This window comes from Sarcophilus harrisii, chromosome 3 (genome assembly GCF_902635505.1).
Source record: "Sarcophilus harrisii chromosome 3, mSarHar1.11, whole genome shotgun sequence".
NCBI lineage: Eukaryota > Metazoa > Chordata > Mammalia > Dasyuromorphia > Dasyuridae > Sarcophilus > Sarcophilus harrisii.
In genome coordinates, this window is record NC_045428.1 from 79,895,089 (window position 1) to 79,921,151 (window position 26,063).

At 35.0% G+C, this 26,063-nt stretch overlaps 1 protein-coding gene across 1 annotated transcript; it reads right to left on the minus strand.

The window, feature by feature from the left end:
* Window positions 1-12,266: 12,266 nt before the first annotated feature.
* On the minus strand, window positions 12,267-23,474 carry CTLA4 (cytotoxic T-lymphocyte associated protein 4). The gene is made up of 4 exons (XM_003766000.4): window positions 23,225-23,474; window positions 15,304-15,654; window positions 14,362-14,471; window positions 12,267-12,771 (listed from the first exon to the last, which is right to left on the minus strand). Exons 1-4 carry the CDS (start codon window positions 23,328-23,330, stop codon window positions 12,667-12,669), a joined length of 672 nt encoding a protein of 223 aa, XP_003766048.3. The 5' UTR covers window positions 23,331-23,474; the 3' UTR covers window positions 12,267-12,666.
* Between the last annotated feature and the right edge of the window lie 2,589 nt (window positions 23,475-26,063).

Genomic DNA, 26,063 nt, shown 5'->3' on the forward strand with positions numbered 1-26,063 from the left:
CTCATTTTACACATATGGAAACTGAGGCAAACATGGTTAAGTGACTTGCCCAGGGTCACACAGTTGGTAAGTTTCTGAGGCCATTTGAAATTTATCTGCTGTGCCACTAAGTTGTGCTTATGGGGTGAATAGTTTGGTGCTTATTAAATGCTTGTTTCCTTCCTACTTTCTCCCTTTTTGCAACAGATATAGGTACTTAATCTGCTGTTATCTTCAAGGCATCCATTTTTGGAAATGATTGTCATGAGCACTAACTGCAATGCAAGATGATCAATTATTTAATGAAATGATTATCATTGTTGCCTTTGAAGATATAAGAAAATTAAACTCCCCTGTTGGTTGTTTCAAAGAGACTGTGATCCATATTTCCAACTTAAAATTTCCTTTCATTCTCTAGTTCTGTTTATAATGATGATATAATGATATCATTGGATAACGTTTTAGGAACTCACATTTAGGATGCTGCCAATTACATTATTGGTGTATAGACAATCTAAAAAACTTTGTGACAGTCCCCACAGAAATCAAAAGGGATGATCCAGGTTTGAAAGGTATATCTTTCTTTGCAGGTCAGTATAGCTGAAGTGATTCATCACTTGATACCCAGTCTTCCTTTGTTTTGTACGGGCAATGTCTTGACTTGCATATGAGTTGAAATGAAGCAGAGTTACACAAAGTTATCACTCTCTCTTACAGAGTTATCAAAGTCCAGTAGCAAGACAAAGCTAAGATGATTGATGGATGATGTAGAATATAATAGATGACTTTGACATCTTTGATATCTGATCAAGTTCTAAGCACTCCACAGAACCTGCTTCATCTGCCTTCATGGCCATTGGAATAAATGGTTCTCATCCATCCATTCCACCAGTGAAAGTTTTCACATGTCTAGATTATTTATCCCCTAACACACTGATACATTTAAGTCCTATAGGTTATCCTCAAACTAGTTTAGCCCTTCTGCCAAGATGGTTTTACCATGGTATAGCCACTGTACACATAGTTACTTGGAGCCACAGGTAAGAATTGGGTGAAAGTAGACACCAATGGTAGATGACCAGCCCCTGAATAGAGATCAGCAAACTTGAATCCCAGAAGCACTAGAATCCCTGAACACCCCATAAATCCCTGTAATTCAATTATCAAGTACATGGAGAAGAGTTCACATTATGTTGCTAAAAATAGAAAAAGGCTAGAGGAAGAAGAATTTTAAATGACTAAGAAACTTACATTTTATTTTGAAGGTAACAGATAACAAGCGGGATTTATTAAGTAGGGAAATAACATGTTTAAACCTGTGATTTGGGTAAATTTCTGTGTTGGCTGAGCTTGGGAGAATTGGAGTGGGTGAGACTTGAGGAAGAGGAGCATATCAGAATGTCTATTCAAGTAAACAAGATTACATATTTAATGTGTGCTGACACTGCTAATTACTGAGGCAAAAAAATGTAAAAATTAATGCAACTCATATTTCATTGAGATGTCTTGTGTCTAGAAAAGTAAGGTAGCATTCCCATTGCACTCTGCTTTGATCACCTGCTCAGACTATATCTGGAATATTGTCTTCAATTTTAATAGGTGATGACATTTGACAAGAAGCATCTGGCAGAAGACATCCAGGACAGCAAGAAGACTGAAAACTATACCATGTAAGAACTGGCTAAATCAAGTTTATTTTAGCTTGGAAAAGAGGAGATTTAAATAAAGGGCAAGTTACAGTCAAATCTTTGAATGGCAAGCAGATAAAAATGACTTAAGCTTCCAATGTTTGATCCCTGAAGGTAGAATTAAGAGGAAGTTAAAGAAAATTAGACATAAAATCAAAGGAAGAACAACTTTCCCAATCACTGGAGTTAAGAAAAAGCAAATAGGATGCCTTAGGAAGTAGATTCCTCTTCTCTTAAGGTCTTCACAGACTAATACCAAACTGCCAAAGGCTATGTTATAGAGTCAGAAAAAATAGCAAAATTCATCTAAAAGAACAAAAGATCAAAGGAAAATGTTAAAGCACCCTAGAAGTTCTAGATTTAAAAATATATTACAAAGCAGTAATCATCAAAACAATCTTGTGCTGGTTAAGAGAGAGGTGTATCAATGGTAGTAATACATAGTAGTACAATAGTATAATTGTACTACAATGGTAGTACAATACATGATAGTAATGACCATAGTAATTCAGTATTTGATAAGCCCAAAGAGCCAAGGTTTTAAAGTAAAAACCTCAACATTTGATATATGCTTTTTTTTGGAATGAAAATTTATTATTTCACATTTTGAATAATCCCTGATGTTCTGATGGGCACATGATGTTTTCCTTTCCTTTCCTTTCCTTTCCTTTTGTTTTTCATTTTCCTATTCTGTCTTTCTTTTTCTTTTTTTATTTTTATATAGTATTAAAAATAATGGAGGGCAGAAGAACTCAACATTTAACAAAAATTGTTGGGAAAACAGGAAAACAATTTTGGAAAAATAAGGCATAGACCAACATCTCATGCTATAATCCAAAATAAGGTCAAAATAAATAAATGATTTAGACATAAAGAATGCTATGATAAGCAAATTAGGGAAACAGGGGAAATGTATCTGTCAGAATTATGGATAAGGGAATAGTATGCCAAACAAGAGATAAAGAGGATTATTAGAAGTACAATGGAACATTTTGATTGCATGAATTAAAAGGCTTTTTTTTTTTTTACAAACAAAACTAATGCAGACAAAATTAGAAAGAAAACAGAAAACTGAAAGAAAAAATTGTAACAAGATTTTCTGATAAAAGCCTCATTTCTCAAATATAAGGACTTGAGCCAAATTTACAAAAATAAGAGCCAGTTCCCAGTTGAAAAATGGTCAAAAACTATGAACCGAAAGTTTTCGAAGAAATCAAGGCTATCAGTGCTCTAAATCACTACTGATTATAGAAATTCAATTTAAAATAATTCTAAAATACCACATGACACCTCTCAGATTCTGTCAGAGATGACATAAAAGGAAAACTATAATAACGTACACATTCAACATAGGTATAGAAATCTGTCTTACTCTGCAGGAAAATAGAAAGTGAATGGGATATGGGAAAAGGAGAGGATGATAAAAGAGAGGGCTTATATATGAGAAGGAATGGTCAGTAACAAAACACTTTTGAACATGGGCAGAGTGATAGGAGATAGAGAATAAAATAAATGTAGGGGAATGCAGTTAGTAATAGTAATTGTAAAATAAAATTTCAAAGCAAGTTTCTCTGATAAAGTCTTATTTCTCAAACATAGAGAGAACTGAGTCAAATTTACTTTAAAAAATAAGAGGCATGACTCATTTGATGAATATTCAAAAAATATGATCTATACCCAAAGGGATATAAATTCAGGCATATCCTTTGACCTAACAATACCACTATTAGGCATGAATACCAGAGGGGATTTTTTTAAAAGGGGGTGGGAAGGACCTATATATCAAAAATATTTGTAGCAGCTCTCTTCTCAGGGCAAAGGATTGGAAATTGAGGGATTGCCCGTCAATTAAGGAATGGCTGAACAAATTGTGGTATATGATTGTCATAGAATATTATTATTTTATGGGAAATGGTGAGCAGAATACTCTTGGGGGGAAAAACCCTGGAAAATGCTCCATGAACTCAAGCAAAGTGAAATGTTCTTAGATAAACAATTGTAAATGACTTTGCTATTCTTAGCAGTATAATGATCCAGAACTACTCTGAAGGACTTATGATGAAAAATCATCCATAAAACTCTCCATACCCACAGAAGAAACTGATTGTGTCTGAATACAGATTGAATAATAAGGATTAAAAAAAAAAAGAAAGAAAAGGAAAATTACAAATGTTGAGAGAGATGTGGAAAAGCTGGCATACTAATACACAGTTAGTGGAGTTGTGAACTGGTTCAACCATTCTGGAGAACAATTTAGAGTTATGCCCAAAGAGCTACAAAACTGTGTCTGTCCTTTGACTCAGATGCTGCTATATTTGTATCCCCAAAAAAAATTATCAAAGAAAAGGGAGAAAAATCTTTTTATACAAACAATATTTCTTACTTTGTGAGGCAAAAAAAAATTTGGAAATTGGGGGGAATTCCCATTAATTGAGGAATGGCTGAACAAATTGTGGGTGTTTGGTAATGGTGGAATATTGTTGTGCTATAAGAAATGGTGAGCAAGGGCAGCTAGGTGGCACAGTGAATAGAGCACCAGCCCTGAAGTCAGGAAGACCTGAGTTCAAATCTGGCCTCAGATACTTAATAATGCCTAGCTGTGTGACCCTGGGCAAGTCACTTAACCACAATTGCCTCAGGGGGGAGGGAGAGAGAGAGAGAGAGAGAGAAAGAGAGAGAGACAGAGAGAGAGCGCACACATGCAAGCACAGGCTGGTTTCAGAGATACTTAGAAAGAGATATGAATTGATGCAAAGAAAAATAGCAGGACCAGGACAACATTGTACCATAATAAGAGCAATATTGTAAGGATTATGAATATGAAAGACTTAGTTACCCTAATCAGGACAATGTTCCAAGAACAACTTTAAAAGGTTCATGATGAAAAATGCTGTCCACCTCTAGAGAGGAATTGATGAACTCTGAATGCAGACTAACACATAATTTTTTAATTTTATTTTTATTGGGATTTTCCTGTGTATTTTCTTTTGCAACATGACTAATGTGGAAATACATGATCTCACATGCATAATCAAAATCTTGTCTTCTCAGCAAAGGGAAGAAAATATAGGAGGAAGGGAGAGAATTTGAAATTCAAAGAATTTTAAATGATTATTTAAAAATTTACATGCATTTGGGAAATATTTATTGAAAGAAAATAATAATTAAATTATAATTATATAATTATAAAATATTGATAAGCTGTAAGCTAAATTATTAAATTTATAAAATAAAAATAATTTTTAAAGATTAAGGTAATTTAGGGAGAAAAACACTAGTAACTGGACAATTAGGAAAAAGAAATGCTTCATGTAGAATATGACAGGTCTTAAGTGAGCAGGAATTACTTTCTAGATATAGAGTACAGCTCGTGATGGCTAGTGAAAGGCACAGTGATGGAAAAGATAGTATTATGTGTGGGCCAATTTGATTGGAATGTAAAATAAGTGAAGGAAAATAAGATATAATGAAAGTATATGTATATGTATTCATATAATACATATGATGATGATGTGTATATGTGTGTGTAGACTGATACCATATCAATAGTATTATTGAAATATTCATATTTAGACACTCATAAAAGATTACATAGTATTCTGATGTCATAGTCAACTCTAATATTCTATTCAATTTGCAGTTTTCATGCATAATCATCTTTTTTATTATACTATGTTATTGAAATGTTTGTTTTATTCTATAAATTAAAAATAAAATAAAGTTTTAAAAAACATTCTATTCATCTTCACTTCTTAGAAAACTCTCCCCCTCCCCAATTAACTCAAAATATTCATCACATCAGTTATTCCAAATCTCTTTAATGCTTCAAACCAACCAGTAGCCATCTCTCTCTCAACAAATGACTTCACTTCCTACTTTATTGAGAAATTGAAGATTTTGTTGTGAAATCCTTGTTTGAAGCCATAACTTGGAACATTTTACACCTTTGCTTCATCCTCCTTTTCTCTGTTCTCTGAATAAGAGACAGCCTATAGGAAGTCCTAAATCTGAACCATATTGACTTTTTAAAAAAATAATTTGGTAGTTGTATTTTAATATAATTTGCTTTCTTTGTGATCCTAGGTATTTTATTTCACATATTTAAAAAACAATATTCCATATTTCATCTATATCAGCTCTCTTGGAGGGGAAGAGATAAGAAAGAGAGGGAGAAAAATTTGGCACACAAAGTCTTACAAAAATGAACATTGAAAACTATCTTTATATGTATTTGAAAACATAAAATTATATGAAATTTTTGAGTGTTCTTAAAAGGAGTTTATAGGGCTTCTCCAGACAGCCAAAGGGTTCTGTACATATGATACAACAAAAGTTCAGAACCCCTGTCTTATTCCTAAATTCTCCTTGTATCCTTTGATATCTTGCCTTTCCGACTCATTGCAGAGTTTGCCCCATTAAACATTTTCTCTCTCCTCTTCAATATCAGCTTCTTTTAAATATGCTTGTCTCCCCAGTCCTTAAAAAAAAAAATCACTTGATCCTTTCATTCCCTTATCTTTCTATATCTGTTCAATGAGAATTATTAATTCTGGCAAGTGGTTGCATTTTTCAAATCCATACTGCATATTTCTAATTATGCTGGAATCAATTATATTGGTACCATATTAGCAAGTAACTTCAAATATGACCATTTCATAGGCTTCATTATTTGCACTAATTGTGATGTGTTATATACTCTTTCACTGCAAAACTCCTAGAAAGGGTTGACATTGTTTTAGAAGATATATGTTTTAATTTTTAACAGGGACTTTATAGATTTTTAATTCAACCCTTGTCCCAAGGTGCTTTGGTATGGGACTTTCTCTGTAAGATGAATGCCTTGCCAAGAGTGAGGGCAGGGCAGAGTGGGCAAAAGATGAGAGAGCTTCGGTTATTCATTAGTCTTCCTACCCACTTTGGAGACTCACCATATTGTCCTAGGCTTCCACCTTTGAGAGAGAAAATGCAAAAGACTCACCCCACTTAAGACTGATTAGGAAAAGATTCTGAGGAGACATGAGAGGAGTGGGTGGTCTCCATCATGTCCCTATTCCCAGTTTTCTATTACAGAGAATTTGGGTAGTTTTCCCTTAGGAGAAATACAGGACAATTTCTCTCTCTCTCTCTCTCTCTCTCTCTCTCTCTCTCTCTCTCTTTCTCTGTCTCTCTCTGTCTCTTTCTCTCTTTCTCTCTCTCTCTCTGTCTTTCTCTCTCTCTCTCTCTATTTGTATCTGTCTCTGTTTCTGTCCTTACTTCTCTGTCTCAATAACTCATTCTCGGTTGAAGAGTTCCCTCACTTTCTATTGTCTAGTACATATTTTCTATGTATATCTCTGATTTTTGTTTTTCATGATTTAGATAAGTCTCTTCCCCTGTTATCCTCACATATGCTGGCTCTTATTTAATCTCCTTTGTGGGATCATTATCCATCCCCAAAGGATGCACATACCCTAAGGCTTTATTTTGGACATTTATCTCTATATATTCTCTCCCTCTGTGACTTAATTTGCTCTCATGGTCTCATTATTCTGAAGAGCTCCATCACCCGGCAGTATTAATATTATGCACAGTGGTAAACAGTTCCCTGTGAACAAGTATATTCAAGATTCTACACATAAAAGAGCTAATGGTTAAAATAGACTTGTTGTCACAAGTGCCATAATAATTCAAATCAAGTCAACAGATATGTATTAAAATCTTTCTATGTGCATAGATGAGTGCTGGAGTGAAAGATACTAAAGAAGTATATAGCAAAAGAAATAATAATAACTGACATTTATGGAGCACTTTATGATTTGCTTTTTATATATTATATATCATACATTCGATCACCACAACAATTTGTGAGATCAATACTCTATATATTACTATCCCTGTTTTAAAGACGAGGAAGCTATTAAATGATTTTTCTATGGTCAACCATTCAGTAAGTTTCAGGAAGGCACAGAATTTCAATCCAAATCTGGGTTCTTTCTACTGCATTATTATCTGTCAACCAAAGAACTATAACCAAATTGAGCAGAGAAAAAAAAAAATACATGAATAAAACAAATAGAAAGCAATACAGCAACTCAACAGCAGTGCAACAATACAATGCTAAATGTGTTTTGTAAATAACAAATATCAATCTGGCCTTCAGTTTTTCAGGGGAGCTTCCTAGAAGAAGTGAAACTTGAGATAAATCTAGCAGATTGAGTAGAATTTTGATAGGCAGAAGTGGAGATGGGAAATTTGGAAACAAAGAACAAATGTGCAGAGTTAAAGAGAGAATCCAGTGCTCCTGGATCACTGTAGCTAAAAAAAAGTATGTGTGTGTGTCCTGGCCAGCAGTCTAAAATCAAATGCTGTAACTGCTCTGCATCCTCCCTTTTCCTTGGCTATCTGCCCCTCCCTCTCATTCTCTTTTCTGCCTTCAGTCCATAAAAGAATTATTGCTTCACAATAAACTGGGAAAACATTTACAGTCAAAGGTTCTGAAAAAGGCCTCATTTCCAAAATATATAGAGAATTGACTCAAATTTATAAAAAAAACAAAAACAAAAACAAAACAAAACAAAACAAAAAACAAGCCATTCTCCAATTGATAAATGGTCAAAGGATATGAATAGACAATTTTTAAATGAAGAAATTGAAAATATTTCTAGTCATATGGAAAGGTGCTCTAAATCACTATTGATCAGAAAAATGCAAATTAAGACAACTCTGAGATACCACTACACACCTCTTAGATTGACTAAGACGGCAGGAAAAGATAATGACGAATGTTGGAGGGGATGTGGGAAAACTGGAACAATGATGCATTCTAGGTGGAGTTGTAAACAGATCCAACTATTCTGGAGAGCGGTTTGGAACTATATTGTGAATACCCTTTGATCCAGCAGTGTTACTACTGGATCCCAAAGATATCCCAAAGAGATATTGAACAAGGAAAAGGGACCCATATGTGCAAAAATATTTGTGGCAGCCCTTTTTGAAGTGGCTAGAAACTGGAATCTGAATGGATGCCCATCAGTTGAAGAATGGCTGAACAAATTTGGTACATGAATGTTATGGAATATTATTATTCTGTAAGAAATGTCCAGCAGGATGATTTCAGAGAGGCCTGGAGAGACTTACATGAACAGATGATAAGTGAAATGAGCAGAACCAGGAGATCATTATATACTTCAACATCAATAATATATGCTGATCAATTCTGATGGACATGGCTCTCTTCAACAATGAGATGATTCAAACCAGTTCCAACTGTTCAGTAATGAAGAGAATCAGCAACACCCAGAAAGAGAGAACTATGGGAAATGAGTGTGGACCACAACATAGCAGTTCCACTCTTTCTCGTTTGCTTACATTTTTTTTTCCCTCTCAGGATTTTTTTTTTTTACTTTCTTTCTAGATCTGATTTTTCTTGTGCAGCAAGATAATTGTATAGATATGTACACATATATTGTTTTTAACATATACTTTAACATATTTAAGATGGACTACTGACCATCTAAGGGAGGGGGTGGAGGGAAAGAGGGGAAAAGTTGGAACAGAAGGTTTTGCAGGGGTCAGTGTTGAAAGGTTACTCATGCATATGTTTTATAAATAAAACGCTACAATTAAAAAAAGAAAGAATCATTGCTTCGAGAGTCTTCTAGTAAATACTAAATGTATACAAGTCATACTTTTAAATTTAATCTGTTTTATTTTATTAACATTTTCTTCATATCTTTGTTAAGTCTAGACCAGGAACAAAATGAGAAACCAAGCCCTGATTTGTGGTGTTTGCTGATTTCCAAGGTGAGAACGCTTACACAGAAAAGTTAAAAATGAGTTTTCATAAAACATGATGATCCGACTCCAATAAATTCCTCTTTGTTCCTCCACACCAAGATAGTGTACCATAACTTACCTTTTTGCTAACATGGATTTCCCATAGACTAAATAGGTTCATGAATTCATCATGACCCTAAGCACAGAAATGAAGGTTATGATGAAACTTGGAACATTCAGACTCCATTGACCCTTGATAAATAGGAATGGAATATTTTACTTTTCTGCATCTATTTTGTTTCCCATGTTAGAATATAAGTTTTTTGAGAGAAGAAAAAGTTTCACATAATAGATAATATGGAGATTATAATTGTCCAATCTGCAAGAAAAACCACTGAGGCAGAGGCCTGAGTCAATGACATTTTACTAAAGGGTCCATGGTCTCCTCTAATGAAATGAACCTCAGATCTTCACACTCTGAGATGCCGCCTACAGGGCCTTTTTTTATAAGGTTTGATATTTGAAAACTCTAGAGGAGCTACATAAAATGCAAATATCATTGGTTCATATTCCTTGCTGCTATAGCCACAAGTAATGTATCAGCCAAAAAATAATAATAATATGTCATTGGGAGACAGGAACAGTCCTCAGATTGGGAGAAGCATAAGACATCTCCACTAAGTGGTCATAATTGGTCACCTGCTCATGTTCAATAAGAGTGGTCCAAAGGCACAAAAATAAGTTAGGGGACTTTCCATGTAATTGAGTCACCTCTCCCACTATGGGCTTTGTCACCATAACAAGAAAAAACAAGGGTAGAGGGCCTCTAGTTAGTTTCCTATGATTAAGCAAATGAATTTATAATGTGCAATTCACAGCTCTGAGACCTACAGAACTATTCCTATGGAAACATTTCAAACTGATTAATACTGATTAAAATAGAGTATCGAGTCTAAATGAATCATTTCTCCCAGTACTCAATAAAGATCTTTTTGAAAAAGGATGGAATTGATCAAGTTAATGGTGGTTGAGTTTATTTCAACATCTCCCATTTAGATATCAGTGAATATCTGCTGAAATAAAGAATGTTGCCCAGAATTGAATGGACAAGAAGACATTTTGATATAGAAAGAATGAGAAACACTAAAAAGGAACTAAGAAGGCAGAAGTTCCAAAATAGTTAACCAAGAATCACAACAGTATTTGGAACATCAGGTTTGGGGCATGCTTTCTGACTAATGGGAAACAGCAGGAAGTCTTGGCTAAACAATGACTTTTTGCTAAACTCTGTCCCATGACCCCTTGGAAATAGAAACAAGATTGAAGATGTCAAGGAAGCAGATTAGAGTGAATATAAAGGATGGATTTGGGAGCAGCAGCATGGAAGTATGAAGGGATAGAACAGAGGTGAGAAGGTGATTTATGAACCACCCAGTAGGAGCAATTAAACTAAGGGAGATGATACTGAAGAAGATTCTCAATCCTGCAACCATTTAAAAGCAGTTTAGTCACTTCAAATGTTTCTCTTTCAAATAGCCCATCCATTCTTCTGACCCAGAAAGACTTGACAAAAATCCATGCAAATAAGCAATGGTGATAAATGGTCAATGATTAAACACTTATGATATACACAATGCCTCCATAAGCACTAGGGATATAAAGATTAGTAAGACCTGACTCCTACCTTTATGAAGCTTGCAGTCTAACAGGCTAAGAGGAAAGTTATTTGGAACATGAAATAACTGGGTCCTTTGTTGTTGTTGTTGTTGTTGTTGTTGTTGTTGTTGAGTCATTTTCAACTCTTTGTGACTCCATTCAAGATTTTCTCAGCAAAGATACTGAAGTGGTTTACTATTTCTTTCTCCAGTTAATTTTACAGAGGAGGAATTGAGGCAAATTAGGTTGTGAGTTGCCCAGAATCAGAGGGGTATTAAGTATCTGAGGTCAGATTTGAACTTGTGAAGCTAATCTTTCTGACTTCAAGCCTAATACTCTGTATACTATATCACCTACCTGACCCAACTGTGTTCTTTTTAATTTCCATTTCTTTCTAATTTATTTTTGGTTTTATTTCTGCTATCAAAACATGTTGATTTTTTAAAAAGTAAACAAGTTCTGGAAAACAAACACAGCATTTTATTTAATTAAAAATATTATACATAACGTTTACATTTTCACGGAAAATAGTGAGTTTAAAAACACCCAAACAGTGTTGACTTTCAAAAACATTATGTGCCCTTTCCAGACACCAACTATTTTCTGTCTTATTGCTAAATGGATGTTTATCATGTCCCATTGGGTTGGGAACATCATGAAAATGGGCCTGACAAAACTTCCAGAATGAACTTTTCCTTATACTTTGTCCAGTCAGGATTTGTTCAGCTATCACAACCTTTCACCCAAGTGGGAATCCAGTTAAAGTGTCAGGATCCAACATTCAGTTCCCTGGATCTTACCATGCCGATGGAACTTAACCTTTCTGCTAGAATCCACAGAGTTATTATTATCTCATTTGAATTCAGAAATAATTGGTAAATGAATTTCTTCCCTTCCTGGCTCATTAGTGTTCTGAGCCAGGAGTCCACCACTCTTCTCAATTAGACAGTGGGAGGCAAGACACTGTCACATAGTGTTTGAATGTAACTGATCAGCAGATACTTTAGCTTTTGCCTTGCCTGGCACATAATGCTATTAGACTTTATAAAGGATACATATTGGTACAATACAACTGTGGAAATCACTGGCTTAAACTGAGCCATTTGACTGCAATTTTTAAAAAAATCTTAATGTAACAAAACATTTGTAAAGAGAAAAAAAAATGATAGCATAATAATTAATCTTGAAAAGATAATTTTGTTCAGATATGTTTATCACATTTAAAATATAAGGTTGAACAGAAATCCTTTCCTCCCTCCTTAATACATTGCCCTAACCTGGGTCTGCCATTCTATATTTTAAGATATTCTTGTTTTTGTTTATATTGCCTCAAGATATCAGAAACATTCTCTTTCCTGACCTTCTACTCTTTGGGTTTTAATTTTCCAAATACCCAGCCAGGGCAATCCACTCAACTACATTTTAATTAGAAGTTTGTTTGTTTTCATCCTCCCATATTTAAACCCACCCTCTACCCTCCCACCTTCAAAAAATGTTTTGTTTTTTTTTAAGCACATTACAATGAAAGTGAAGATTTCAGTGACTCTTGCAATTGGAAAACCATCTTTCTATCCACCACTTCATTTTCTCAGTTGATGGGAATAAAATATGGTTGAAATTGCTTCTCATGTTCAGGTTCTGTTGGAGGCATTTTCACATAGACTCCTGTAGTGAGAAGGCTCCTTTTCTGTAACTATAAGAGAAAAAGAGAGAGAGAAAGTTTAAAAGAGATACAGGAAGAAAGAATGAAAATAAGTTACCTTGTATAACAGAACTTTCTTTGGTGTACTTAGAATATAAGAATAGAATAAGGATCTTTTTTTGATTATATTATTACTGGGCCTTTTGAGTAAGGAAACTTCTAACATCGCTATAACATGGAAATCATCTTTCCATGTATAAGATCTGAGGGCAGGGTATGTGGGAAAAAACTTTAAAGAAGCCAGGGAAAAAGAGGTATTAAATCCTTTAATCTTTCTTATCTCAGTTCAATGACTATTGACTGGTTTTTATCAGTAACAGTGCCTAGAATTAGAAAGGCCTTCTAAGTACATGTTACTGGAGGACATGATGTCTTAAAGAAAGTCAGTATATGATTGTCAAAAATTAAGAAGGGAGTCTTTGGAACAGAGTGACTATTCTTAACCTTTTGTATGTGTGTCATGGATCGCTTTAGCAGTCTGATGACCTATATAGATCCCTTCAGAAAATAATAGGCTTTTTTTTAAAAATTCTAATTAAAGGCTAAATTTAAAATAAAGGTTAATAAAAATAAAGATGTAATTTTTTTCTAAACCAAGTTCATACCCCCAACAAAATATTTTACAAAGGTCTGAAGACCCCAAGTAAAGAACTTTTAGAATAGATTGTGTTTCATTTCATTCCTAACTAGATAGTATTAAAACCAAGTAATGGACCTTATAAAACCACAAGGAGATAACAAAGACCAATTTTTAAGTAAGAAAGGATGCCTGCTCCTACATCAATCTACCCTCTGTCACTAACTATAATAAGTTTTTTAATGTAAAGAGAATTTTGGATCATGGAAAGTTTAGGGGCATATAGTTCATAAGGGGAATACCCATTGAGCCTTTGCAGGCAGCTTGGAAAAGGACAAGAAAAGAGGGGCACAAAAAAAGTGAAGAGATGGCCACCTGCCATAATGCTTTAATAGCTAGGTGATTTAATGACGAGAGAAAGGAAGCCCTGAGTTCAAATCTAACCTCAGACCATATTAATTGTATAGCTGTGGGCAAATTACTTAAACTGTTTCCTCAACTGTAATATGGACAACTATAGTATTTACCTTCCAAGATTGTTGAAAGAATCAAAAGAGAATAAAATTATAAATTATTTAGCAAAATGCCTGATACAGCAAAGGCATTTAATAAATGTTTTTTTTTTTTCCCCTTCTTCCTTCCTTCCCTTCCCCTGCCCCCAACTTTGCCTAAAGCCAGGCCAATATTCAGGAACTAGTCACTAAAGTTCATTTTAAATGGTGATAAGCAAAGCAGCCAGGTGGCCTTCCTCCAGCTGTTAGTCAAAGTGAAACACTTCAGAAGCACACAAACACTGCCGTGTTGAACACACTGATCTAAAATATGAGTCATCCCTGAACCCTCCCGTAGCTGCTTCTCTCTCTTCTTGTTGGTGTTCTATCATCTTTCCCCTTCCTCTTTCTCTGACTCCTAAGCCTCAAAGACCATCAATACATTGTTGAGTGACAGAACAGGCCTTTAGGTTGATGGAGATGTGACAATGGGAGACCAAGGGTCACACTCACCATTTTATTCAAGGAAACGGCTGTGATGAGGAAACTATAAAAAAATAACGCAGAGCTCACTATGGCCAGAATCCAAAGCATGACTTCAAAGTCTGGACAAGGTTCAGCATCTGAAAAAGAAGAGAGAAAATATAATCTCGATGTGGCTGACATGATGAAGGGATAACTGGACTAGAAGTCATAAGACCCTGTTCTGCAAGGGACTCTAGGCAAATCAGTTTTCACCGTAGAAAGAGAGTGTCAGACAAGATGACTTCTATATTTCCTTCCAACCCCAGGATGAAATGATTATTATGACTTAGGAAATTTATTTTTATATGATTCGAGCTCTCCTTCTACGTGACAAGCCCATGAAAACATGAGTGGCCTCTAAAGATAGTAGTCTAGAATATAAAAATTTTGGCAGGGTCCTACCTCTTTCTACTTTAGAAGGGCTGACAAGCTTGAACAGAAAGAAAGAAAGTGGGATTTCTTGCATTGTGTCTACATTATTGGATAATATATGGAGGATCTGGAAACTTGACATAACTTCCCAAGTATGTTATGTCCAAAACGTAAGCCTTGCCACTATCCTTAATTAGAGCTCTCCCCCTTTTTAGCCCCCATTATACTTAGAGTCATGATCTTAACTTTTGGGCCCACTGGTAACATGAATAACCTCCCAAACTCAACAATGAATAGATTGATGCCCAGTAATAGAATTGGTTTTGTTATTTCTAATATTATGCAAAATAAAGTAGTTCAAGGCGCAGTAAATAGAGCATCAGACCTGAAGTCAGGAGGACCAGAGTTTAAATCTGGTCTCAGACACTTAACACTTCCTAGCTGTGTGACCCTGGACAAATTACTTGACCACAATTGCCTCAGCAAAAAATAAAGTAGTTCTATAGCATGCATATATTTTATGATGAGGATGATTTTTATTGCATAAGCTTTGCTTACCAATTACATATATTTGTGTTCCATTGCCCAAACCCATGTAGTAGGGTGGAGGATACATGAGTTCCACTTTGCAGATGTATAGTCCACTGTCTGAGGCCTTTAGCCCGGTGAGAGTGAGCGTCACTTTACTCCCATTGACATGTCCCGTACACTCAAGCATGTCATCCATGAACACTGGTTGATCCTGTACCAGATATGTTGAGGCACAGACTTCAACCATCTGGTTGTCCATCTGTCGAAGAAGCCCCACTCGGACCTCTTTGGTTTTGTTTGTCAATTCATATTTACACACAAAGCTGGCAACCCCTCTGCTGTTGGCCAAGACCACTTCTGGTTGAGTCACATGTACCCCTAACATTAAAAAAATAAATAAAATTAAGATTTCATGGGTTAGCACCTAATCAAGCAAGAGTCTATGCAAAATTGTGAAGTAAGTTTTCAGACCTTCTGTCCTAATCTAGATACTCCACTTCACTACCCTAGCCTATCCTATATCTGTGCCTCCAGGATCTTATTGTTCATTGCTTCTTATTAAAGTGCTAAATTGCTAGTTGGTAATATCTATTTGCACAGTAGCTTAATTACTGGAGACAAATTGTGGGATTCAGAAGACTTAGATATGAGTTCTAATTCTAGAATCATGATTATGAATTTTTTTCATCTGGAACCAAAAGTATTGAGCAAGAGAGGAATCATACTCTTACAGAAAATCATCACCCAAGGAGAAGGAGCTGTTTGGTCTTTTGTGGGGACTTGGTAAAGAAATTGCCATAGAAATGGATCTCTTAGATGTAATGGCTCTGGGAAATTGTTGCTTCATAGCATGCTTTACACACAGACACATACACACACACACAAAGCTTCACACTACTCCAGCTCCATTGAATTCAGTGATTTCTTTGCTTTTGCTGTCCTACATTCCTGGAATGTTCTCCCTTCTTACCTTCATCTCTTAGAATCTATGGTTTCTCAAAGCTCAGCTCAAAAGCCAGGGGGAAGATGCCTGTTTCTCCAAAATTTTACATATGTGTCTGTAAATATATATTTATTTAAATAATAAATATATGTTTATATATTATATATAATAATAAAAATAATGATATTATAGTAATATAATAATATATATAATAAATAAGATAAAATAAATAATAAATATATGTAAATAAATATGTGTTACAGTTATATACAATATCTGTGTCATATATGTGCTTGTATATTTATTTATATGTTGAATCTCCTTGCAGAGAAATCAGACAGAAACTAAACTATTTTTTGTCTTTGTTATTCCCCCAATGCCAAGCACAATGCCTAGCACATAAAATGTCCATTTTATTACCAGTCTATCAGTCAGTAAATAATTTATTTACTGACTGACAGACTGACTGACTGATAATAAAATAGACAGAGGAGAATGAAGTAAGTTATGGGAATAATAGTCATTATGCAAAGGAAATGTGTCCTCATAGAGGAAATGTACACTGACCTCCCATGTCAATGACCTGAAATCTAGACACATTTAGCCATACTAGTTACTACCCTCTTTAGCTTTAATGCAAACTATTGTGACTATACACACATCATTTCATTTCATCTGGCCTTGGATGCTTTAAGAGTAAATGGATAGAGCAACTTTTGTATCTCCTGCTTCACAGAATTGTGAACAAAAAGTGTTATAAACTTTAAAGTGCTAAATAGAAGCAAATTATTTAGGTCACCACTTCTATTTTACTAAACCTCTTAGAGTCTATAGTTCTTCGAAGGAATCAAAGAATAAATCTCCATTAGTGGAAATCAGGTACTTTAATATACAACAGGAAAGATGTTTGACAGTAAGTGACTTGAATTACTCAGATCCACCATGTGTGCACTGACATATCTGACCCCATGATTGGATTCTGTTAGTTAAACATTTATTGTAGGTCTATCATGTAGGTCTATCTAAATTATTGAGCTTTACTTTCAGGGACTACAAATACAAAGGGGAAAGATCCCTGTCCTTAAAGATTTTACAAGCTAGTAAAGAATATAGAACATGTATCTGAGTGTTAAGCAGGATGCAAGTTTAAAGAGAGTGATACATGCAAATTGCTTTGGAATCATAGAGAACAGGAGTGTTTATGTCTACCTGAATGGATGTGGAATCAGAATTTTATGAACACTAGATCTACTCTGATGTTATGATTCTAGAAGTCTGGCATTGTTGAAAAGGACAGCTCATAGCTAAACGTTCTTTGCCTGAAGGACCATAGAAATAGATTTTCCAGAGGAAAACCTTGCTTTCTTCAGGACAATGAAAGTACTTGTATTATTTACTATAACCAATAATTAATTAATATTTTACTTCTTTCTCAGATCATGCCAAACAATCAGGCCACTCACAGTTATAAAGTCTCAATAATACTCCATTGTCTTGTTTATTTTATATACTTCCATTAATCTTTTCTATGTTCTTTATTTTATTTTTCCTTTGAAAAATCACACAATTGTTGACCCAAAGAATTGAACACTGAGCGTATGCCCATCAATTGGGGAATGGTTGAACAAATTGTAGAAGTTGTAGTATGGAATTGATGGAATACTATTGTGCTATGATAAATAAAAAGCAGGATGATGTCAGAAAAACCTGGGAAGACTTAAATAAACTGACGCAAAATTAAGTAAGTAGAACTAAGGGAACATTGTACATAGTAATAGCAATATTCTAAGGATGATCAACTATGAAAGACTTGCCTACCCCAATCAAGACAATGATCCAAGAAAATTCAAAAAGCTCATGATGAAAAATGTTGACCACTTTCAACAAGAGAACTAACTGATGAACTCTGAATGTAGATTGAAGCATAATTCTTTTCACTTTATTAGTTTTTATTGTTTTATTTTCTTTTGCAATATGACTATTATGGTTATATAAAAATATTTTAGTCAGATAAGTGTTGCCTCATGCAGTTGGTTGAGAAACTTCTCCATAATATTCCTGTCTCTGCTTAATAGCACTTTCCCTTATGACCATATTTTGTTTAAATTAAGAGTTGCTGTATCTTGGACTAATTTTTTTACAGGGGATAACAGAAGACTTCACATGAATGGGCTGCATTTTCAGCTGGAAGATTGAGTATAATTTTAACAAGTAGAAATCAAAACTCCAGAAATATATAACATTACCTATCTAGAGACTGGTAAATAGTCAAGGTTTGTAATGGTGAATGATCAAAGTTAACGCTGGAAAAGACCACATCACTGAGAAGCCTGAATATTAGAAAAGGGAATTTTCACTTATTCCTCCTTTTATTTGCTAGTTCAGCATTTATTAAGCATCACTATGTTGGGGTTACTAGAGATAGAAAATTTAGATAAGATATACTCTTGTATCAAGGACCTTTCATACTAGTAATGAATGATAAAACAGATAATTACAACATATAATAAATAATAGGTTCATTGGAAAGTTGCAAAACAAAGGTGTATATTTAATGAGAATTAAAAGGCCATTTTTTACTTGGATGGAGGAAGAGAAATGAAGGACAGAATCTGGAATGGCTTTATGGACAAAGTGTCATTTAAGCATAACTTTAAAAGAAGGGTAATTATACAACAGATAAAGTGGGAGAAGGAAGACATTTGACAGCATGAACAAGGATATCTAGGTAGAAAGTTTCTAGGTAGAAAGATATAAGATATATTAGAGGAATACATTATAGACTTTTTTTGCTGCAGCATAGAGTACTAACACATTGGAAAAATAAAGTGGTACTAGTTTGTTAAGGGTCTTGAATACCAGGCAAAGGAATCAGAAATTTGTTCAGCAGGTAATAGAGAATAACTTTTTAATGCAGAAAAGTAACATGATCTGAACTAATGAAAAATATTTTTTTCTGATTGGAAAGTCTGTTAGGAGAATATTGTAATAATCCAAGATGGTAGCAAATAAAAAAGAATTGGTATTACTTAGAGTTGATGTGATGAGAATAGAATTATAAATTTATAATTCATATGGGGACCTTGGAATCATCTATTCCAATTTTTTATTTTTAAAGATAAAGAAACTGAGGCCCAGAGAAGTTGAGATTTCTCTTTAATGACAGGAAAGAAAACTTGGATTTAAGAAAAATCGCAGAGTTAGAACTAAAAGGATTTGTGATTCCATGAATGTGAGGGATTGAGACACTATAAAAATTTGACTAACAATATAGTCCTGTAAGAATTTTAAAGAACTCTCCCTTTAATTGCCCTGTGTAAGTTTCTTGTTCAGTCTCTTGACCCCATTTTGAGATGTTCTCAGCAAAGATACCAAAGTGGTCTGTTTCCTTCTCTAGGTCATTTTACATATGAGGAAACTGAGGCAAACAAATTTAAGTGACTTGCCCAGGATCACACAGCTAGTATTTGTCAGGGGCTACATTTGAATACAGGAAGACCAGTTTTCCTGACTACAGGCCCAGAACTCTGTCTCCTTCATGCCCAGAGGAGAAATTAATCATAATATGTGCCTCACTTTATTGAAGAGAAAATTGAGACTCAGGGGATCTAATAGATTGGTCTATGATTACACTGCTAGCATTACTAACCTGATATTCAAATCATTATACCTCCTCCTCATCTAAAGTTCAGCTCTTTCCACTATTTCACATTTCCTCTCACTATAATATATTACCTGACAGCTCCAAAGTTGCAAACATAGAATTAGTAAATGTAAAGAATTTTTTGTGAAGTTGTTAAAAGTTGGAACCGCAGTCAGAAAGACCTGAATTCAAATCCTGTATGATCCTTATTAATTATATGACATTGAGCAAGTCACTTTCACTGGGTCTCAATTTCTTCATCTATAAAATGAAGGAATTAGATTCAATTAACTCCGAGGTCACTCATGGATATAAAGTTAATAGGTCAGAAGGAACAATTATGACTGGTGAAATAAGCATCATTATTGAGTTTGAGGTAGAAACAGCTAATAGTTGGTTGGGATCTTGAAATGGATTTCACATAAATGGTTAAGGTTAGTTTTGAGTACTTTGGCCAGACCCTGCTGCAAACCTCCCCTCCCTACCTTCTAAGACATGAGTTCCCTACACATAATTAAAATAATTCTTAAATTCTCGTTGAAACTAGATGGTAAATGGTGGGGGAGGTGATAGTGATATTGTAAAAATGAAAGGCTGATGTAGAAGCTACCATTTGAGGATAAAAACATTCATGAGAAGGATCGCTGTTTCTTTGACCTAGAGAGACCCTCACCCAGAACTGAATAAAACTGAATGGTTGAACTGTGCTTCAATTTGTAAGAACAGAGAGAGATACCAGTGACCTCTTCGCTCATGGTAACAGCTATTATCTCCAATCTTACCTCAATAACTTTGCCTTATGTTTGACAAATTCATTCTTACAAGTTAAGTAATCTTCCCTACTCCTCTTTTTCTTTGCTTGGGTTAACTCAGTCATTCTTATGATCTCTATATCTGAAGTTAGGACAACCTCTTAAGTTTCCTAGTATAAGTCACCTTCATGAATGTAATTATAAATGCCATAATAATGAATGAAATCACCAATATAGAGAGTGCAGAGGCAAAAAGACAAGTGTGTAAAGAAAAGACCCTTAGAAAATACCCATATCATGATGTATGAAAGAAGAAAAAGAACCACTAAAACGAAGGAGAAAAGTTAAAGGGTCAGGCTAACCAAGGAAATATACTATCTCCAGAGCCAAGAGAGAAAACCAGCCTGGTAAAAAGAAATGGCGACATCCAAAGCAGTGGAGAGGTTGAACGAGATGAGAACCAAGTTGAGGCCATTGAATTTGGTTGTTAGGTAGCCCTGGGGATCTTTGGAAGGGTGGTTTCTGTAGAGCAGTGGAGACTGAAAGAGGGTAGAGGAGATTACAAAGACAGCAGGATAATGATTAAGTGGCATCGATGGGTATAGACAATTTTTCCCAAGAAATTTGGGGATTAATGATGAAGGGAATTAGATGAGCCAGAAAAATCAAGGGAAAGCACATATAGGATTAGGATTAGGATTAGAGAAGGCTAGAAGTTGGACTTTATTGTGCAGGCTACAGGGATATTGAAGTTTTAGGGTCATTGGAGCAACAATGTCCATTCAATTTTGCAATAATAGTTTAAAAGTGAATTTCCTTTCCACCTACTGCATTTGCATGGGAGAGCTTCCTTATCACAGCAAGGGAAGCTTTTGTATGAAAAGCCACAGAGTAAAGGGCACCAGGTTGTTTCCTCTGTGGGGTAAAACAACCTTGCTGCCGGGCTCTTGTGGGCTTCCCCAATTGTCTGATCTATGGGTTAATCCATCAGCACTGCTACCACCATTAATCTTCTGCACAAATGCAAATGCTTCCCTTATGAATCCCTCCATGCCTTGATTCTCCTTTTCTCTATAATAGAGAGGCAAGACTTACATTAAGAAAGAATCATGTATTCCTTATTATATAAAAAAGAACAGGTGGCATCTTGCTTCTTAGCCTGGGCTACTCCTGGGTATTCTTGAGCCTCTTGTCCACTCCATTTTTGAGCTTCCCAATCATCAAGCTTCCCTTCTTCTCCACCTCAGAGTTGACTTCCCAAATGAATAACATCCGATTTAATCATACCCAGCCTCCAAGGGAACTCAGCCTTTGTAAAAGTTTTTTTTGTTGTTGTTTGTTTGTTTCTTTTTTTGTACTTTACAAGTGGAAATCAGAATCTGTCTTTTTTAGGAATGTTAGCCATTTGTAATGTAGCTCAAAATCACAGCTCATACCCCACAGACCCAAGAAATGTATACTAATCTCTCCTGCCAAATTAACAAATATTTTAGATTGCACATTCTGGCAAACCACATGTGAGATTTCTAAGAATAATTATGTGCACTGATTCTGGGTATATAGTAGGTGCTTAATCAGTACCTGTTGATAAGTTGAGCTTAGTTGAATTATAAGCTTTAATAAGCATTCAGTATGAGATTTCCTGGGAACACCCAACTTTTAACTATAGAAAATGACCTATTATATGCCACAATGGATCTTAGTTTCATCAATATAAAATAGGGGAATTTGCTCAAATTAATAGCATAAATATCTGCTGTTTATGTAAAAATCAAATAGCAATGAAATCCCCTAAACCAATAGTCAAATTAACCTCTTTTTTGCTAACTTTACCTAAGGACTTGAAACTGCTTTCATGATTAAATATTTCATACATTTCCAAATAATTTTAAGTTGATTAAAAGACATAGTAATGATGGCCTGGGATGGAGAATATCCCACAATCTAATTAAGTGGACCCGAAAATGTTTAATCCATCCATTTTGAATTTCAGTGTTGTCAAATAATGATCAGGCTCATGGGTATTCAGAGCACTGTACTTGGCCATTTGTGGCTAACAGCAATAACAGATGATGGTGAAAAGAGCCTTTCTCTGAATTTAGAGGAGCAGAATTCAGATATAACTTCCCAAGTAATACTGAGTAAGTCATTTAACCTCCCAGGGTTTTAATCCCTCATCTGTTAAATGAAGGTGTTGTCTACATGACCATTAAGGTGTTTTTGCAGCTCTAGAGCAGTGATTAAATGAATAAAGTATATCCATTCTCCATTAGAAAATCTTCATCTTTAAAAAGTAAGAATATAATAACTAGAACTTTAAAAAACCCTTTTAATATCAACATAGAAATATCTGAAGCTGTCTAACTCAAGCAACCATTTCAGGAATCATAGTTCACATATGATGTATTTAAGACTGAGCTATATAGAGCTTCTTCTTCTATTCTTTGCTGACTTCTTTCTGCTGCCTGACCAGGAATAGAAATTTTCTCAGAGCTGTCTAGAGTCAAGGACACCAAAGTTATATTTTTAGCTTCTGGTCCTGTTGTGAAACCATGCCCTATAATGGAAATAGTGAAGATCGTATTCTCTTAAGTCTTTGAAGGCACTCACCTTTAGAGATACTTGGAATAAAGAGAAGAGAGAGCATTGCTGTGCAGGGCCAGTTCTTGGGATGGTGAAGCTTTCCCATTTGTCTCCTGGATCTCAGGAGAACCATAATTTGATTATTACCTGACTCGGAATGTCAGGAAGGAGAATGAAACTTGTCAGGATACCGAAGCTTTGAAATGTGTTTGAACCCACACAGAGTCCGGTAGTTTATATAGGGAGCTTTGATCCCATGCATGTACTATACATGTGCATACCCAGGAGGCACCTGAAAGGATAACTTTTTGTTTTGGTTTTACGAGAAAGGAAGTAGTGGGCTTGATTGCTACGTAGACTGTAACCTCAAAGTCCTCAAAATAGAACTGAACAAAACAAGCCAATCCATGGATGGAAAATGCACTCACTTTGAAACTGATGCTTTTTGTTCACTTTGAGGATCTGAAGAATAAGGGGAGGATTGGAGACTTTCCTGGAGAGCACCTAAATTCCACATTCAATCCAAGCATCCAAAAGCCTCTCTTTTTACCTAGGAAATCTTTTAAATAGCAAAATTTCAAGTTGAACATCCCTTCAATCTACCGATATAATTAATAGAGGGAAAGGGGAAATTATTGCTATAAAGTCTGCATGTTGTTTGCACTGCAACAGTATCTTCTTTCTAAGAGTTTCTTGATACCTTACAAAGAAGCATCAGTCACTCCAGAGCAAATCTCAATAAGCAAAGACTTCCCAATATGTTGTTTTCATATTATGGATTGTCAACACTGAGACTAATCTGGAGAAGTAGTTGACTTATCCCTGCTAGGGCTAAGATTCAATGGTGAATCCAGAATTTCGTACAATAAGAAGCTAATTCAGATGTTCCTAAAATCTGTACCCCAAAGACAGAATATAGAGAAGGTGCAGGAAAAGACAATTAAAATGACACAGAGGACAATACACACACACACACACACACACAAGCCCTTCTTTGCACTAAAAAGTTTTGTATTCTTCAGACTAAAAACAGATTCTAAAGGCCAAAAGGGGTAGTGGTTATACCTGAAATTCACACCACTATGAAAGACATCATTATGTGAGTAAAATGAATATCAAGTCACTTACCAAATCCCAGAATATAAGAACTAAGGAGCACTGCTTAAATCTGCAAAGATGTCATTTGGGGCAACAAAAAAGCATCAATATTCCCAATACATTTTGTGAATTTATTAAAGAAAAATGGCAGAAGCTGAAAATACAAATACAAAACAGAAAGGGTTTTAAGAGTACGGAGTAAGGGGCAGCTAGATGGCTCAGTGGATAGAGAACCAGCCCTGGATTCAGGAGGACCTGAGTTCAAATCTGATTTCAGACACTTTGACACGTCCTAGCTGTGTGACCTTGGGCAAGTCACTTAACCCTAATTGCCTCAGCAAAAAAAAAAAAAAAAAAAAGAGTATGGAGTAACATCCCCATAAAAGAGGGAGGAAGGAAGGAAGGAAAGAAGGAAGAAAGGGAGGAAGGGAGGGAGGGAGGGAGGGAAGAAGCAAGGGAAAGAGGAAGGGAGGAACAGAAAGAAATGATAAAAGAAAAGAAAAAAAGAAGAAGAGGGGCAGTAGAGGAAAAAAGAGGCAAGGAGAAGGGAGAGGGGAGCTTGGGATGTTTATGGTACATTTTTAATCATGAATCCAAGTTTTCTGGCTCTAAATTCATCTCTCTTTCTATGCACCATGCAATTATAGAGGACAACCAAGACGTTCCAGAAATCATTACCACTACTATCAGAGACTGAAATGAATACATCATAAGTCTGACTTGTTCTAATAAGTCTTATATTTTTCTATTAGGAAGGCTATGAACTATCATACAAATAATTAATTGAAAGAATTGGACCCGCTAAAGTAATTCCCAAGCATCTCTTTGCCATTCTAGTGCACTATAACCAGATTGCCCCAATTTTCTGTGAATTGTCAAGACAGCTACTGTAGGATCATAAATTTAGAGTGGAAAGGGCCATCTAATTCAATTTCTTCTCTTTATAGATGAAATACTAAGGTTCACGGAGAGTAAGTCATTTCCCCACCATCACAGAGGTAATAAGCAGCAGAACTAAAATTTGAAACCATTTGACTCAAAATTCAACAATCTTTCTATGATACCAAGCTGCTTCTATCTGAATTTTCACATTGTTTGTATACATTTCTCCTGGTGAATGGTCTCTTTGTATGCTCTTAACCAAACCTGATATGTCAACAAAATTATTTGTTCATCACAAATGATGAATACAAGCAAGAATATAATTATAGAGCAAATACTTTTATGCCAGAAACTATAAATGTATTCTGTTTTATTTTATATTATTTATATTTAACAATTATAACATACAATAATATTTCATCATGACAAGATGAAAAGAATGGCTAGTTCCCAAGCATAGGATAGCATAGGGCCAGTGTGCAGCATAACTAAAAAGTTGAATTTAAAAAGAGGATTTGACAATAAAAGTGATAAAAGTATTCAGTAGGGGAGTAGAAATGTATTTTTTAAGTAGAATCATTTCTTGATTGATGTAATGGAAAAAACCCTGAATTACAAGTCAGGAAACCTAAAACTGCCACTAATTTTATTATTTGAGCAAAATACTTAATCTCTCTTTCTGCCTTAGTTTTCTCATGTGTAAAATAAGAAAGTTGGCCTGGGTACGGTTCTTTCCAGCTTTTCATCTATGATTGGGAATTTCCCTGTTCTCCCATGATTGGAAAGAGACAAGAATTAATCAGTGCTTAATGAGATTGAGAGTTAATACTAAACTCTTGTTTTAGTAAAATAAAAAATATATCTATATATCCCATCCATTTTCTCA